We start from the raw sequence: 18776 nt of genomic DNA on the forward strand, positions 1-18776 counted from the left end.
GTAGACATGTAGGCAAACATCTAGAAAGCTCAAGTTTAAGTTTGGGGTCCTCCAATAAGAGATATATTCAAACTCTATTTCATATGGTCACCGTTACAATATTAAAAACTGACTTGCAAACAAAAGTAGAATGAATTGTAAAAACTAAGTATTGCAGACAAAAAGCAGAAACAACAACATTTAAACATACAGACACAAGGCGGTCAGTGATAATTCGTTTTTGCAGGCTCATTGGCTCTAAACGTTACTATTATTAATAATTTATATAACAAGCCACTACTTGGTGCAGAATATTTTTGCATCATCAGTACTCATCATGAGTCAGCGGCCAGAGCGGCTGACTCCAGAGCGAGGGGTTTGCGGTTTGATCCCAGCGCCGGTGGCAGCTCAGCATCACGTGACTCTAGGCAATAGCGGACTTAATCTCCCCGACGGCCCTCAGCGCCTTGAGACCCTTGCAGGGATTTGTTTACACATACCAGGATTTATTTATTTATCACGATACATCTGCAAGCCTGGACACACACTCATCCATCTTGTGGCTATTCCATCCCGGGAGAGAGGGTGGCACCTGAACAGCGGATGCTGGTGCTGGCCTTCAGATGCTTCAAGTGCGCCTTACATCTTACCAATAACACTAACCCATACTCACCCGCTTCGCCCATACTGGGCACACCAAGAGGGCGAGGTGGCATCACCAGAACGGATCTTTCTACCTGGGGAGGCGGATCTGCAGACACTTGGTGACGTTTACCACGACGGACAGCTAACGCCCTTGGATGCACTGGTGACAGAGGACGGCTTGGCACGAGGACACTTCCTGCTCCATACCGTCCCCTAATCATGATATTGCGGACGTTGTCGGGAGATGTGTCGGAGGATCCCACGACGCACCTCACTATTCAATACATTCACGTTATGGGCACAGGGAGACTCCTCGTAAGATGGTTTGCTGAATCCTTGCGAACACACGCAGCGCAGTGCCTGACGTCCCTCGGGCATCACTGGGACGCCGGTCTTTAGCATACCAGTACTGATAACAAGAACACTAAAGAGAACCAGCACTCCAGGACTTACATTAGTGAAAACATAGTATTACTTCTTCAATCACGATCTACACGGTACAGGTTGTACCCACACGAACTTGAAAAGAGGTTTGACCATGTCGAGCCAATCATTTAAATAGATTTTTTTTTTAAGCGAAAGACTCGCCATCCAATCCGAGGCCTTTTCAATCTTTCATCTACCAAGCTGTCGGATTGGTTCCGACACCAAGTAGGAAATGACGCACATAGCTATCGTAAGCTAAATGAGTCACGTCTAAAGCTATAGGGACTTATCAACTACGGGTTCGGAACGAGGCCAAGACTATGCAAAAGAAAAAAATGATAGCGGACCAGAGAGGGAGCATGTCTAAAAGGAGTTCTGCCTCCTGATTGGCTGTAGAGGAGCCGACGCAGGAATCGAAACTAGTGGTGCGCGCGCACCAGAGGAGCGGGGGCAAGGGAGCGCGAAGACGCCGAGACGAGGTAGGGGATGTGTGTGTAAGCACGGGGGTTCTCTGTGTATGTGTGTGCGTGCGTGTATGCGGGGGGTTCTGTATGTATTGTGTGTGTGTATGCGTGGGGGGGGCTGTATGTGTGTTGTGCATGTGTTGTGAAGAGCCTGCCGGAATCGGAGCGCGTGTTGACGCGCGCGACCTGATCCCGGCAGGCTGCTGCTGCGTGTGTGCGCGTGCCAGTCTCTTGTCCTCTCCCTTTCAGTCCTTGAAAGCCGGAATGATAACAATAGTCTCGCTCTGCGACAGCAGGCCTTTGGCCTGCAATCGCAGGGCGAGACCTAAAAATGAAACATCCGGTATTTAGACAAAAATGTCAAATATATTCACGTAGGCTTTATTATCACACTACGAACACGAGAATATAAACCAAATGTGTGTCACATGAACCCGCTGCCTGGGTTTTCCCATCAAGGTTTTACCCGCTCATCATATTTCCCACCAAGAAAAGCCACGCCCACCACCGGACCTATTTAATGAAGACCTCAGCACGCCTGGCCAACGTGAGCGCCACTGGTCGGTCAAATGCTAGTCCTTCTGCACCTGTCCACACCTGGAACGCGCCAAGTGCCAGGAACCCTGGTCTCCAGGACCATCCAACACAACACCACAACCACAGCTGCCACGAGAGCCAACAAACATCGCCACTACTCCTCCATCACCCTCAACGATCTCAACAGCACCACGGTAGGACCTTTCTCCTGCACTCATTGCGATTTCACCTCTGTCACCTCAGACATCGACACCACCAACTCCAAACAACCGATCCACGCCGCCACCACCACCACCCTTTACCAACTGTCCACCATGGTCCTCAATGTCCAATTCCTTGAGAAACACTCTACTGGAATCGGAGATCTCCTCAGCAGCAACACACCTATGCCTCTCTTCCTCACTTAAACATGGCTCAATCCAGCCTCCAACATCGCCGCAGCCATCCTGCTTGCCTACAAAATCATACATCAGGACCGAACCCACAAACCAGGTGGAGGCCTCTCGATCATCTATAAAAACACGGTTGACTATGGAACACCTCCACTTCAAAATATGAACGGACTTCAACACCACCCGTAAAGGAACCCTCAACTACCGTCCCGAGAACCCAAAGCAGAATTCCGCAACCACATTGCAGACTTCCTTCTTATCCTCTCCATCAGATCAACCAACCACATCCTCCTCAGGACCTCAATTTCCACCTGGAAGACACAACAGACCCTAAATCCAAGACCCTACTCGCCAGCCTCAGCAACCTCGGACCCACCCAGCTCGTCCAACGACCAACCTACATAGCAGGTCACACCCTCAACCCTATTTTATCCTCCAACAACAGTATCATCACCACCATACACATGGTCCAACCACAACATCATATATTTCAAGATACCAGCACACCAAGCCACACCACGAGAAAAACCCAAAGCACCATCAAGAAACTAGGGCAAAATATCTGAAGAAACTGGACCAAGATCCTACAAGAACACCCACCCAAACACACCAGGACGTCCACACCAAGCTATACAATAAATAGCTCGCCGACTGCACCACCTGCACCGCTGCTACCAGAAACAAGACCCACAAAAACAACGAATTACCCTGCTGGTACAGGACGACCTCAGTGAGTCCACGAGCCACTGCAACAAACTTCAGTGAGAATGTAGACTTGATGAAAACATCACCGCAAGATCCACATAAAAATCCGCTCTCAACCTCTACCACCAACAACTGAGACACAAAGAAAAAGGCCCCAACTCTCAGACTTGAAGCCAGCTCCAACAACGGCAAAGAACTCTTCACCATTGTCAAGGATTTCTCAAATCCTGCAGCTGCCAAAAACAACATCATCCCATCTCAGGCACTCGGCACCAACCTCTCAAACGTCTTCAAACAGAAGATTGCTAAGTTCTAAAACACATTCGACCCACAGCATATCAATACAAACTCTCCCAACTAGCGGGACACTTCCTTCATTGCCAAACAGCAGCTAAGTAACTGGAAGCCGCCTCGAATCAAGAAACCATCACCCTGATGAACACCATCCACTCTGGAGCCTCCTTAGACCCATGCTACGACTTCATATATAACCTTGGAAAAACCATCCTCTCCATCCAGGCAGCAATCTCACTGCCTTGATGAAAAACAACTACTTCCAGCTCAACACAGACAAAACCAAGTCCTTATCTTCTGCGAAACCACTCCCCCAGGGCACCTATTGGTGGCCCTGCGAACTTGGCCTCCCACCCACCCCTGCGGACCATAACAAGAACCTCTGATTCATCCTGGACGCCAACCTCTTCATGAGCAGACAGATCAATGCCGTCTCCTCATCATGCTTCCACATTCTGCAACTGTTACACAAGATTATCAAGTTGATTCCACTGAACATCAGACGAACAGTTACCCAGGTTCTTATCACAAGTAAAGGAAAGATAATGGAGTCAGCATTCATCAGATTATAATATTTTTCTTAATTCAAATGAAATCAAAATTGTCAATAGCGACTCGAAAGAAGGTGTCTGGTCCAGATTCTATTTTGTGATAAAAATTATTATCTTTATTGAAAAATAGATTAAATTATTAGACTCCAATATTCATAGAATCCATTGAAAAATTTAGCCAACGCCTTTCATCTCCGAAGAGACTTCTTCAGGGCTCTAGGTAATGACGATGTGTTGTATCTGAAAATCCAATGGTAAGCGGATTTATAAAAGCATATGAGATCGTTTGCGGCTTAGAAGTATTAATCTCTAGACAAGAATGGCACGTCGTGTCCAAAAATCCAGTGGTCAGCGGACTTATAAAAGCATGTATTATCGTCAGCTAATTGAAAGTATTAATCTTGAAACGATGATGGTTACAGTAACATCATCAGTAAAAAGCAGGGTGGCCAAAGATAGTCATCTGAACTCGTGTAGCAAGGAAAGTGCACTTTCTGTAACCATCATCATTTCAAGATTAATACTTTCAATTCGCTGACAATAATACATGCTTTTATAGGTCCGCTGACCACTGGATTTTTAGACACGACGTGCCATTATTGTCTAGAGATGAATACTTTTAAGCCACAAACGATTGCATATGCTTTTATAAATACGTTTACCATTGGATTTTCAGATACAACACATCGTCATTATCTAGAGCCCTGAAGAAGTCTCTTCGGCGACGAAACGCGTTGGCTAAATGGTGAAATGGATTCTATGAATATTGGATTCTAATGATTTCATCTATTTTTCAATAAAGATAATAATTTTTATCACAAAGAACAATCTGGACCAGACACCTTCTTTCGAGTCGCTATGGACAATTTTGATTTCATTTGAATTAACAAAAATATTATAATCTGATGGGTGCTGACTCCATTATCTTTCATGTGTTTTGGGGATTTTTCCCAATAGGAAGTGTAGAGGGGTGCACTTTCTGGTTGTCAAGCACCATCACAAAACTATTTAGCCACGTACAGTTGTAGGTGCGGGATTCATTGCCTCAACCCTCTTTGTGTGTCTTTTTTATCTTATCACAAGTAGACTTTATTATGGAAACGCCCTCTACATTGGAATCCCAGTCCATGTCCTACACCGACTTCAAACCACCCAGAATGCGGCCGCAAGACTCATCCTGAACATCCCATGAAATAACCACATCTCTCAACAACTCAATAATCTCCACTGGGTCCCAGTCCAGGAAAGATACAAGTTCATGCTACCAACACCTACAAAGCTCTCCAGAACACCGGTCCAGCTTATCTCAACCACGACTCAATTTCTACCAACCCAACAGACTCCTTCGATCTACGTCCCAGCAGCACATCTCCCTCACATCAAGACCAGATGCGGAGGACGAACCTTCTCATACCTCGCAGCCAAGACCTAGAACAACCTACCAAAACACCTCAGAACCTCCCCCTCCCTCCATCATGGACTTAGGAATGAACATCAAGAAATGGCTCTTCCAGACAAAACAGGCATCATCTCCTCCTCCCCCCTCAGGTCTGCCCTACTCAGTGACTGGATACCCTCACTTTTGATTAGCCATGCTCTACAAATTAACATAACATAACCTTCGTTTTCAGTATTTTAACTGTTTAGCACATGTAACTTAAGCAGGGTAATGCCCAGGATAGAAAGGACACAATATTCATGACAGGAGTAGGTCTGTTTTTTTTCGCCATCTACAACTCCATCAAGAATTAAACGTGATATCAAAAGTTAAAGTAATGCTAGCAACCTAATCCACTGGCAATTCAATTGGTTCTCCATCTATCGGAATATTGGTTTACGGAACTCTATAAATATTAGCTTCCTTTGTGGCACCTGCTGTGCTAATTCTTCACACCACCACCAATTCTTCTTGCTACTCATTCTCAAGAGTCACTACTTTAATTCTTTTTTTTTGAGGTTGCGATATACTCTGGGGAAGTGTCCCTACTCTCCACAATTCCTCTTGGGAGGGACAAAACATGAAATTTGCGACCTGCCTGAGTCAACCACATATTTAACATCCACTGCTAGTTGACGGTTGGAAAAAAATGTGTTAATGAATGCTCTTCTTTCAAAACACTTGTGACTTCCCTTGAGCCTTTGAACAGCACAAACTGTGTCAATGCCAAGTTTGTTCAATGTCATGGCATACTCTAGACATGTCCCTGCTGTTTCTTGTAAAAACATTCTTGTATTTGCTTGTTGAAAAACCTAAACACTCATCAATCGTTCAGTGAAACATTCAAACTTGCATGCTGTGCTAGTAATTGCAAATCAGCTAAATGTTCAGTCATTGCTTCCACATAAGAAAACAAAATGTGTCACCTAACAACAATACTTTATACTAATACATTTCTCTAGTCTCCTCACCAGTTCCTCATATTAATCTTTCTCTTGATCATTTAGAGAACAGCTACAGGAAGACGTTCAAAAATGTTTGCCACTCCTTCCAAGATAATGATCGAGCATGCATTTCTTCATGTCTAGTCTAAACCAGTATCTATCAATTGCCTACAAATACACATGAAGCATTCTTTCCAGGAACCAGGTGGTCTGCCAGGTCAGGCGGCAGGTTTAATAACACTGTATAACTAGCAAGCTCAAGTATAAGAAAAAATGAATCCACCAGTTAAACAATATTAATTAAGAAAAAAAAATATGAGCAGGATTCACTGAGGTCAGAAAAGTTCTATCTCCTCCTGATGACATCAATCATTCAGAACAATTCCAAATAATGTAAAATTCCTAAGCCACCATGCTATGACTGTTGAGGTAAACAGGAGATCATGAATGTAAATGCCAGTACTCAGACAGGCAAACTCTCGCAGCAAACCTCTCCCTTCCATCGCTGTGAAAGAAGGCTCCTTTCACAGCGATGGAAGTGCTGGAACATCAACAGGGTACCTCAAGCAGGCAAACAGCTCCTAGCCAAGTGCCATGATACATCACAGTGTTCACCAAATGGCATTTAAAATTACAATATGAATGCTGCCAAGTTACCCAGACAACCAACAAAAATTATGCTATAAGCTTGTTGAGGACGGTCCGTCCAGAGTCCATCAAGCAATACCCTCTAATATTGTTCCATCTAGCTCCTTTACCAAGTCGTGGAAGAATCTTCACAAATGCTATCAAGACAATCTTCAATGCTCCAACATCAATGATAGATCTCCAAGCAATCTCTGAAACACCTGGAAACAATTCTGATGAGCTTTCCACATATTATGCTACAACCTGACTGCTGCCACTTGGACGCAAGGCTGCAAACCCTTCGCCAAAATGAAATGGCGTTGCAAGGAAAACACAATGCAGAAGGCACATTATCTGGTTTAATGCAACCCAAACCAAGAACCATAGCCTGTACCCGACCTCTGCAAAGGTTCCCCGCAATCTCTCCAACATTATCAGGCATGTCCACACACATTCACATCATGTTCACTCTCGCATAGATCAAGGCACCAGACATAGTTAATATTCTAGAATATGCATGTGGGACAGCGGACTTACACAGAACAAGATTTACCACGCGCACCACTTACATTGCACACAGCATCACACGTTAGTAGGTAACAATCTCATCAGAATTCAGAGGACAAAAGGAGTGTAGATGATGTTTAATTTGCTGATTTCGGACAGATTAAAGCTTTTGATGTAGCAATGTTTTGTCTCTACGCATGCTTTTTCTGCAGCAGTAATGACATTTTAAACCGCATCAAAGTAGCATTTCATTGGAGGAATTATTTTTTAAATTAGTACCTGTGAGCTGGAATTCTGCGGTCCCCAGCAACTAATACCACGTCACATAACTGTTTGTGCCTCAGGTAATTCTCCATCTTTTTAAAAGTCTGTTCTGCATGATTAAGAGCTTGGAAAAATTCATCTGGTGCACAAGGCTCCATGGTATGGCACGATGACAGCGTCTGAGTGCTATTGGAGGTCCTGAAAGAATGTGAACATACATATTTAGATGAAACCCACACTCTTTGCAATATTATAATGAATGTTTCACTGACAGCAAAATTCTAAACTAACAAACACCCTGAACATCGTAGAATGTGTGATACTGAGGAGAAATAGAATTAAAATACCGCTGGTGAAGTCGAGTTAAACTGAACATTTTGTGAAATGCAAAGTTGTCGACTTCCTACGTCGATGAAATTAAGGAATGTTTTACCTGCCACAAGTGTTTTTCAGGGAGCTTCTCTCGCAAAAAGTATTTTGGATCGTGTGATCTACCTGTTTATGATACAAAATACTCGATAATTTCACAAATCGTTTCAAGATTGAAAAATAAAAACCACAAAACCGTTATTTCGCACACGCTAAGATATATGGCCTATTTTAATGAAGTGCATAGTAACGGCATAAAAGAACATGGTGACTGAAAAATCTCAAGGTATTAACTCTACCAAAGGCCCACAGCTACACTGCCAGTACAGTAAGACCACATCAGAGACTAAATTCAATGTGTGCCAAGGATGAGGTCCCAACCACACAGAAAACGTGTTTATAATGGCAATGAAGAGACTGATTCTTTATGAATCTTTAACACATAACACAAATAATTTTCAGTTCAAAAACATATGTTGTAACGTGTACTTGCCTAACCTGCACTATATCTCAATATAGTGTTGTCAAAAGAAGTAAGATGCACCTGCTTTGGAGATCAGCTATATTGCTCGTTAGTCATATCACGTGAAATGAGGCGCTAATGTCCCGGAGGGCACGTATTCTATTACATCTGCAACACATGCATCCACAACGAAACATGCCACATGACAAGTATGTGTGCATGTGAACATAGCAGGCCTGCCACTACGTGGCGCCGTCCGGGGACCAGACAACCAGGGATTTCTGCAGATGCTAGCAGTCTTCAGTTCATTCCAGATATTTGCTGATGTTCATATATCTGAAGGCTGCTAACAATGGCGGTATGGAGAGCAGTCGACCACAGGGAGTTCTACCACCCCCACCCGGGTCTTTTTGGGAAGAGTGGTGTAGTCATGCAACTCCCATTTTGTTTGAGCTACTGTGCAGCCAATTATAGCCCAATGGGTATATAGAGGCTCTTTTTGGGCTTCCAGACACCATTTTAAGTATAGGTGACCTGGTGGCAGGAAGTCAGTAGGTGACAATTTTCCCACCCTCCGATCACTTTAATTTATCTTTTGTGTTTCATGGTGCTCTCCTTCTTTTGGCTTCGTTGTTGGGACATGGGCGGTTGTCGCTTGAGACAGGTGCTTAGCAGTGAACTGGAAAGTTTTGCAGGTGGTTAAAGAATCGGAGAGGCGGTGCCACTGGTGAAACACAGGGAAAAGGAGGGTAGGCAGGAAGTTCAAGGTTAAGGATAGGAAGTTTAGTAGCTTAGAGGTTAATACTTGCAGTCATAGGCTGCAGGGGAACGTATAGGTAGAAACTGTTGAAATGATCTTTAATAGAAATTAGATACTTGTGGGGGGTGGAGTATGGGGTTGGGACGGTAGCGGTGCGGGTAGGATATTGGATAGTTCATTTGAGGTTTAGCAAGTTTTTAGTTTTGTAAGGCGGTGTGCCCAGGAATAAGTTATAATGTGCACCCGTTTCAATAAAGCAGCCTTTATCACACCATAAAAATGGTCAGTGGCCTGTGTTGAGCCCCTCTCTCCCAATGTGTTACTTGTGTCATTCTGAACTTCACCTCTGATTTGCCTAAAGCCTGTAGTGCCATACTTACTTCTCAGCAGAAAACATACCCCAGCATCAACCAGTGCCAGACCCAAGCGCTGGCCTCAATATGTATAGTGTGCAACTGTGCGATTTGGGAGCTGCATCTTTGTGATGTCATTGCTAATTACAAATTGCTAGAAACTTTATTAATTACATACCAATGCTGAATAATTCTGTAACATGCAAAACAATCAGGAATCACCACTCTATTAATAAGAGTGAATTTCTTTACCTCCCTTTTTTAAAGGGTATTCAGCAGTCCCTGGTCTTGTGAATTATTCAGATTTCCTTTACCCATCTCTAGATGCGGAGTGCTGAGTAAAGCAAAGTCAATAAAACAGAAACCAGCCATGTCCCAAGGTGATGCAAAACCACAATGGCAGGGTGTGCTTGTGCTGTGCAAGCAATCATCGATTATATGTGTGACGTGCTACATAAGCAATGAAGCACATCTCAACCATAGGTTATAAGCTTATTGCAAGTCATCGAGCAGTTCTACGACCACAGGGAGGAACGAGGCCCCAGGCCGAGTGCCTTTAGGAGGTCAAAGCTCTCAGAGGGAATTTACAATACATTAACATGGGTATGTTACTTTTACAATGCATTTTTACAACAACCTACTTTTACCACAAATCTTTTACAATGCATGTTAGAAATGGGGGTCTCTAGTTGGCAAGGGTTTGCACCCTTGTCCAAGTAGGGACCCTTCCCCCCCTGCTCACCCCCTTGTAGCTTGGCACGAGCAGTCAGGCTTAGCTTAGAGGCAGTGTGTAAAGCATTTGCACATAACCAACAGTAATACAGTGAAGATAATACAAAAGGATACTAAAAAAGTTTAGAAAAATATAAAAAAATTTATATACTTAAAACAAGACCAAAAACGATAAAATCCACCATACGGTTCTCAGAAATCTTCAGTAATCAAAATAGACTTGAAATACAGTTCCTTGAAGTCAATAGCTCCGTCTGGGGCTATCACGGTGTCATGAACAACAAATCCAAACAGCTCTGGCTGATTGCGGTGTTGACCTGCAAAACAGTACCGTTAGAGATGTAGGGCGTCGGCGACCTCTCGATGAGCTTCGAAGGGCCTGTATCTGCAGGCGTTGGTTCCGGAGGTCGGTGCAGGTGTCGTCAGATCCTTGAAGTCGCAAGCGTTGCAGATTGAACTCCTCGCGGTCGAAGTTAGGAGCGCCAACGTCGGCAGGCGTCGGGCTCCGGTGCGAAGTGCAGAGGTGCGCCGTGAAGTGCCCTCAGGCCACTGTGCAGGCAGCAGATCAGTAACAGTTGTCCAGAGGTGTCAGTGAGACCAGGGCTGCGGTGCGAAGTGATGTGGTGCTCGTCGCGGTGCTGGCAGGTCACGGCGAAGGCAGCGGCATCGTCTTTGCTGAAGCGCTGTCATCAGCGGACAAACTGAAATCGATGGTGCTGGTAGGCCAAGGCTGCAGTGCGAGATGAGGACGGTGCGTTGTGTAACTTACGAGCAGTGTCCTCGAACCACGGTGCCAGCAGCAACGTCATTGTGGAGCAATGTCATCGGGCATACCAGGGTGACGGCGCGAGGCGGTGCGGAATGCAGTGCCCATAGGTCACGCTGCAAGCAGCAGCTCAATGGCAGCGTCAGGTGGCTTCGTTGGTGATATCAGGGTTGCGTTGCGGCAGTGCCGTCTGCTGTGCCTTCAGGACAAGGAGTCGGCAGCGGCGTTGGGTTGCTTTTTCTTGTGTCGCAGCCCAAAAAGGCGAAGTCCCCAGTGCTGAGAGTAGAAGAACTTAAAGTCTTTGCTGTTCCTGAGACTTCTTGAACAGGGGACAAGCTCTACATCAAGCGCTTGGAGAAACTCACAAAAATACATTGCAGAAAGTTCAGTCCAGTCCTTTCACTGCCCAAGACAGAAGCAGCCACTGCAGGCCAACACAGCAAAGCACTCAGCATAGTGGTAGTTCCTCCTCACAACTTCTCCAGCTCTTCTTCTTGGCAGTCTTCTTGGTCCAAAAGAGTTCTAAAGTTCTGGGGTCTGGTCCCCAATATTTATACCCCAAATTCCTTTGTCCTCTCAGGCAGAGAGGGTCTGTGCTTAGTCCAAACAAGTTCTGTCCTCTCTGGCCCAGCTTCCTGGAAGTGGGTGGAGACAGCATTGTGGAAGGCAGACCAGGTGCAAGGAAATCCCCTCCCACTACTCTAAATGCAGCCCATGTCTATTCAGCCCAGCTTGGACCAATCAGACTCTCTGGAGCCACTGCACATGCCCAGCCCCTGTCACTCCAAAACCAGACAGTCAATCCACATCCTAGCAGAGGCACACAAGATGGCCATACAAGAAAATACCTACTTTCTAAAAGTGGTATTTTCAAACACAGAATGTAAAAATCACCTTTACTAAAAGATGCATCGTTAGATTTTGAGTTCAAGCATACTAAACTTTTTTTTTAAAACCTTTATTAAGAGATTGTACAGTACATCAGTGTAATAAAACCTCTGCATATCATTTGTCACGTTGTTGCACTTATGTATGACACCTTCCCGTATCATTTTGATGTAACATTAACTTCCCCTCCCAATCAACTTCGACATAGGTCCAGAAAACACTACTAGCAGTCCAACTTTGTCAGTACAGTATATCAGAATACGATGCAGGCAACAACTTACAGCAATGTACACTAGGTCTTAACAATACAAATTACCTGGATATCACAGACGTAGTATAATTGCGAACTTAGTGCCCCACTTCCAGGTCCGGTACAAAAGGGGGTGGTGAAGGACGGAGCATCTGAATCAATCAAACACTCACACCCAGTCAAAAGATCTGGGTTTTATCCATCACCGTTCTTTAGCCCACTCTGCCACCCCAGTTCAGACATGGCTATATGCAAATCAGTCTGACCCTGAGCCTCATGGGAACAGTCCAGCCCGAACTGCCAAGCCATGTCTTTCCTGGACCGGAAACAAGCTTCAGAGGACCGGTTTCTGGCATTCCAGCGGTCTTCAGCCCGGCTTGCTTGAATCCAGTGGCAAAGTGAGCAAGGGACTCACGTCTGAGCATACCACTTCCAGGTCCAGCAAGCAGAACAAGGGGGGGGACCATCCCATCCAAACCGTGTCCCCAGTCTCACAATGTTGACCTTGGAGCTATACACCAGGCAAACCCTGCTGCGGGGATGGTGACCAAGTCACAGACCCAGTCTCACATTCTAATTCCTAGTACGAAACTGCCCCGTTATCTAAAGGTCCCCCCAAGGGTAATACTTGAGGCCATCCAGCATCTTACGACAGATGCCCTCACTCGTGACCCGCAATAAAGGATTTCGCGACAGGGACATTTTGGGAGAGTATAGCACAGGCTGTTCCAACTTGCGAGCAATTTGATGCCACGCCAGTACGGTGCAATCTACCGTGGATGGGTCCCACCCACGCTCCTTCACTGCTGTGAAAAGGTAACCTGACGGGGGTGTCGGGCCAAATAGCCATCTTCGACCGCCAGGTGCGTCATGAAGGGTGGCGGGTGGAGCCAGTATGTTGCAAAATGAGCCTGTGCACAGTAATAGTAAGTTTCAAAATTCGGGACATCCTATTCCCCCCCCCCCCGGCGGTATGGCAGCATCAACGTAGTTAGAGTAAGGCGTGCCTGCTTCCCGCCCCATATGAGCCTCGTAAGTTGAGATCTGAGTGTATTAAAGAAGAAACTCCCCGGGTGGTATGGGTTATTAATAAAAAGATATAAAAGTTTCTGCAATAACACCATCTTGATTAAAGAGATCCTGCCTGCCATGTAGAGGGGGAGCCGCAACCACTTGGTAATAGTGTCAGTTATCTTATCTATAGCCGGGCTGTAATTGATTCTCATAAGCGTGTCCCTGTCTCTAGAGACATGAATGCCCAGATAATTCAAATTGTCAGTTTCCCAAATTACAGGGTAGTCCAGCTGGTGTGTCAGGGTGCTATTTGTTAGGGGGAAGACTGCAGAATTTGACCAATTTATTTATACTCCGGATATAGCTCCAAATTTAAATCTCCCGCAATATGGGGTTGAGGTTTTCTTGTTTTTTTTTTAAACATACAATGTCATGTCATCTGCATATAAAGAAATAAGCAGCTGCCTAGTAGGGTAAATCAATGCTTTATCATTATGGTGCTGTTGGAACAGTGCGGCTAAGGGTTGGATGGCAAGGGCAAATAAAATAGGGGATAAGGCACGTGCCACTGGAGATAGTGAACAGGGAAGATTTAGCGCCATTCAACAGCACCGATGCCACCTGCTGGTTGTAAAGCAGTTATATCCATCGGAGGAAGATAGCAGGCATCCCCATGCGTCCCAAAGTGCCTAGTAAGTAATCCCACTTCAGGGAATCAAACGCTTTGGTAGTGTCACAGAATACCGCCACCGCTGAGCAGTTAGGATCAATATCTTGTAGGATAGCAGCAAGGGTTCTAAGATTATGTGACGTAGCTCGACTAGGGATAAACCCCGCCTGGTCCGGAAGTACTAGTCGCTGCATCAGTAGATTAAGTCTGGTCGCCAAGACTTTAGCAATTATTTTTGTGTCGCAATTTAATAAAGATAGGGGCAGATTTTGTGCAGCTCCAAATCCAAGCTCAGAAATTTCCGCTGGGTATCCCCCAGCCAGGCCAATGCCGTGTCGTGTCGTGGAAGTACTCAAACAGGTTAAGCGGGGTACCTCTTTGGGAAGAGTACAGAGTTCTGTAGAAATCTCTGAACGCGTTGAGTAGATCGGGATGATTCCTATGTGTGTTGCCCTGCGCATCTTGAATCTCCGTGATATAGTTGGAGAATTTAGGAAGTCTAGTCGCAGCTGCCAGGGCTTTCCCTGGCCTGTCCCCCTCCCCATATATCCTCGCCATGTATGGTTTTCCCCTAAATTTGCATTCCCTGTCAGCAATCTCACCATATTCTGTCAATTTGCTGCGCATGGCGGCTCTGGGTGCATGACCGTCAGTACTGGCGCTGTCATTTTCTAATTTTTTAAGTTCCACTTCAAATTTGGTGTGGTCATTGCGCAACATTTTAAGGATGCCCCCCCTTTAGATATACACCAGCCCCGCACCATAACTTTATTAGATGCCTCCCATACTGTGGTGATACTGGGAACAGATTGGATATTTTGCTCTCCTGTAGCAGATCAACTGTGATTTGATGCCTGTGTGAATATCCAAGTATCTGCCTTTTTTCCTGGGGTTGTTCAGCCCACGTACATTCCATGATGCAACCATAAGTCTATCTACATCTTGTGTGTTGTCTGCCATAAGAGTCTCCATAAGAAGCTGTACAGAACCTTACATCGATAAGCTCAGATAGTCGTATAATCTGGAATATTGTAAACAAATACCACCCTCCCGCCACCCACTCCGGCTTCCCCAACTTGCCGGGCACAGAAACCTGTCCCACCCAAAAATCTGAACGATGCACAACAATCACGGTCTCTTCCCAACATAGCTTTAGGGGTATGCCCCGAGGGGAAACACCAGGGGCCCACGACCTTCCCTCTTCCTCCATACTCGCACCCACCTACTACTTCGCTTTAAGGAGGGCAGCTACGGCGGGACGGAGGCAAGGTGTCGAGCAGGATAATACACAAAAGGCATATAAAATGTTAATACATCACCAGCGTCAAGCAGTCCCTTATGAGCAGAGTATCAGTAAGAGTTCCGGGAGAAACAGTGTTCATCACATGTCTCAACCTGGGTCTGACAACGGAGAATGAGATCTGGAGTGCCCTCTCGCTCCCGATTCCATGGACGCTGCCCAGCGATCTCGCTTAAGGTAGTCTTCAACCTGTTGTGGGTTCTGGAAGTAGTGCTGCTTACCATGATGAGTGATCTTCAATTTAGCCGGGTATAACATAGCGTAAGGGATTTCTTGTGAATGTAGTTTCTTCTTGACAGCGCAGAATTTACGCCTGGCATCTTGTACTGATTGTGTGAAGTCTGGTAAGAATGCCAGAGTAGTGTTTTCGTAATGAACCTGCTTCTTTTCGCGAGCCATGCGAAGGACTGCATCCCTATCCCTATAGTTTAAAAACCGGGCTATTACCAGCCTCGGCGGTGCCCACGGGGCTTGTCCATCTGCGATATCTGCCCTTTGCTTGTGGTGGCGCCATCCTCGAGATCCGAAACTCTGGTCTCAGCCTCCTTCAAACGTACCTCATGTTGATCCAATTTATTGACCATAGCTTCCATGCGCATGTTCATCGTATCCATTTTAGCATCTGTGGATGTGAGGCTTTGCTTCATGCCAAGCAAGAGGGCCTTCCAGTCGCCCTCAGGCACATCCGTGGCATCAGAGTCCGCAGGTTCCGACGAGTTCAATCTAGGTGTTTTGCACGTTTCAAATGGGATTTTAGTCTGTTTGGCGTCAGTGAGCCCCATGTCGTAGGCCGGCCAATAGAGCAGAGGCGTAAAGCAGGGTCTCCAGGGGGTTACTGTCAGCTTTCAAGAGTAACTCAGTGAGCAAAGATATCCAGTAGTGGAGACTTCAACAAGAAGGTGCAGGCGAACAGTGCTGGCAAATACGCATCCTAAGGCGGGCCTCGCAGCTTCAATTCTAGCAATAGCTGGTCAGCCCCCGTCTCACGCCATCACCCATGCATTCACACAATGCTAATGAAAGTTGAGGTAGAGGGCACACTCACCGACAATTACAGTGGTGACATGGGAGTAATAGGGATCACAGTCTCTTCGAGGGGTCCCAGAATGCTGTCGGTCAGCTCTGGGGTAATATAGTAACAAGGCACAAGCGACGAGTCACAACAGCACTTCCAAAAGAGAATAATTGCTCTTCTTCTCCCAGGCCCAGTGCCACCAAGGAATCCCTACGGCAACCAGTAATGTCGATGTCCGTTTTTGCAGCAAGTGTAGGGTAAACAGTATAGTTTATGCGCGGCTCCGGTAATAGGCTATGTTCGCATAGAGCAACTAAATGACAGGTCCGCTTGGTCGCGGACGGACTCGCTCAGTCTCCAGGGGGTCTTCGCGCATCCCTCGTGTAGCGGCTGTGCGGCGGACCAAAATGGCGGCCATGCGCGCCTGTGGACAGGTAATGGCGCTGGCCGGAAATATGTCTGCAACAGTCGGGGATGCGTGGGGAGATACCAGATGCGTCTCACAGATCAGTCCTGGGTTCCCCGGAACTTTAAATCTTCTCCACTGCCAGCGGACAGGTCACACTGTGTGCTGCCCGCTCCGTAGCGCTCTGTGCTCTCGAGCCGCGGCACAAGTGCCAACGATGCCGCCCGTAGCCCGGTCAGTCTGTTGCAGCGCAAATATCTTCTCACGCGCCGGAGAGGGCCCCTACCACACCGCGCCCTCCAGCCAGGCGCAGAAGGGGATGAAGGTAATCCACTGACGCATGCTGCTCAATTCTTTATCCACCACACCGTCTCGGCTTTGGGATGCCTCAGCGAACACGCCCCCGCTTCAGGCTCCAGTCCGGGGCTCAGCAGATGTGAGTTCAAAAATGCAAATTTGAAATACAGGATGAGGTGAAAGGATAGTTTCTGCTCGGCAGGGCTGGAGCCTCACAGGCGTACGGCCATCTTGGTTGTGCGCTACCTAGCACCCCCCAAGCATACTAAACTTTCTTTTGCTATCTGGTCCCAATGGGAAGTTATATTTATAAGATGTTATAAATTAGCTCCCATACTTTCCTTAGGGCCAGATAGCCTTTCAATAGTGAAAAACAAAATTGGCAGTATTTCATTATCAGGACATGCCACACACATCAGGGCATTCCCTACCTTTCACATACACTTCACCCTGCCCACAGGTGTACCTTGGGTCTACCTTAGGGGTGACTTCATGTAAGAAAATGGAAAGTTAGGGCCTGGCAAGTGGGTGCACTTGCCAAGTCGACATGGCAGTTCTAGACTGCACACAGACACTGCAGACGCAGGTCTGGGTTACCTTTGAAGGGCTGCTTGTGTGAATGGTACGAACCAGTGCTGCAAGCCCATTAGCAGCATTTGATTTACAGGCCCTGGGCGCACACAGTGCACTGTACTAGCGGCTGACTAGTGAACGAAATGACCAATCATGTAATCACTCCATAACAACAATTTACAACAGGAGCACTTGCACTTTAACACTGAACAGTAGTGAGGAAGTGCGCAGAGATACTAAGCCAGAAAAAACAGAGTCGAAACCGGGAGGTCAGAAAGCAACAAAAAAGACAGGTGAAACACACCAAAAAATGCCAAGTCTAACAATGATTGAGCCTTTACAAGCCATGTCTTTACAAAGCCAGAGAGGTGAGTAGCTAGTAATAAGTTACGGTAAGAGTTTAAGGGGTCAACGGTTGATAGATGTAAAGGGGTGTGCAGGTTGTTTAGGGTTAAGAGGTGGACAGAGATAAAGGTAGGTAAGAATGTAAGGGTTCAGGGGTGGGAAGAGGTAAAGGGGATATGGATATTTAAAGTTCGCAGCTGGGTAGAGGTAAAGGGAGGCAAGGGTTTTTTAAGGTTTAGGGGTGAGTAGAAGTAAATGGAGATATCAGTTTTTTAGGGTTCAAGGAAGGGTAGAGGAAAAGAGAAGAAAGGAGTTTTTAGAGTTCAGGGTAGGTGAGAGGTCAAAAGTAAAAAAAGACAAATATAGTAATTGAAAAAACAAAAGTTTAAGTGACGTTTTAGTTCTGTGAAAATGACAGTTTAACCACACTGATTTAAATTAACAAAATCACTGAAATTCACCAGTTTTTAGTTATCTCAAGTAACTATAACTCATGGTCTAAATAACTATAACTTGCAACCCCGGAATGCACACTCATCTCATCAATGACGTCCTTTCTAATGTTGCAATCACATAATCAATGATGTCATAGAACATTGTCAAGAGCGATGTAATTTTGGAGGTAACTAGCAATGCATTGGGATGGCGCGAATTATAGTTCCTGTAAGAAATTGGGTTACTTGTTGATGGGGTGAAACATTTATTCAAGCAGCAACCACAATCCTTGTGCGCAACAAGCAAACCCCAACTTAACCTGTGCTCAACCCCCTTGTAGCTTGGAACAGAGCAGTAAGGTTTAAAT

At 45.9% G+C, this 18776-nt stretch overlaps 1 protein-coding gene across 3 annotated transcripts in view; it reads right to left on the reverse strand.

The window, feature by feature from the left end:
- Positions 1-18776, reverse strand: part of KLHL5 (kelch like family member 5) — a 506424-nt gene that overhangs the window by 292041 nt on the left and 195607 nt on the right. For all 3 annotated transcript variants that reach the window (XM_078678331.1, XM_078678330.1, XM_078678333.1), the window contains one exon: positions 7789-7971. In XM_078678331.1, the coding sequence (XP_078534457.1) occupies positions 7789-7931 (143 nt within the window). In that variant the 5' untranslated portion in view covers positions 7932-7971. The remainder of the gene's footprint in view (positions 1-7788; positions 7972-18776) is intronic.

Source organism: Lissotriton helveticus, chromosome 2_2, assembly GCF_964261635.1.
Source record: "Lissotriton helveticus chromosome 2_2, aLisHel1.1, whole genome shotgun sequence".
In the NCBI taxonomy this organism is placed as follows: domain Eukaryota; kingdom Metazoa; phylum Chordata; class Amphibia; order Caudata; family Salamandridae; genus Lissotriton; species Lissotriton helveticus.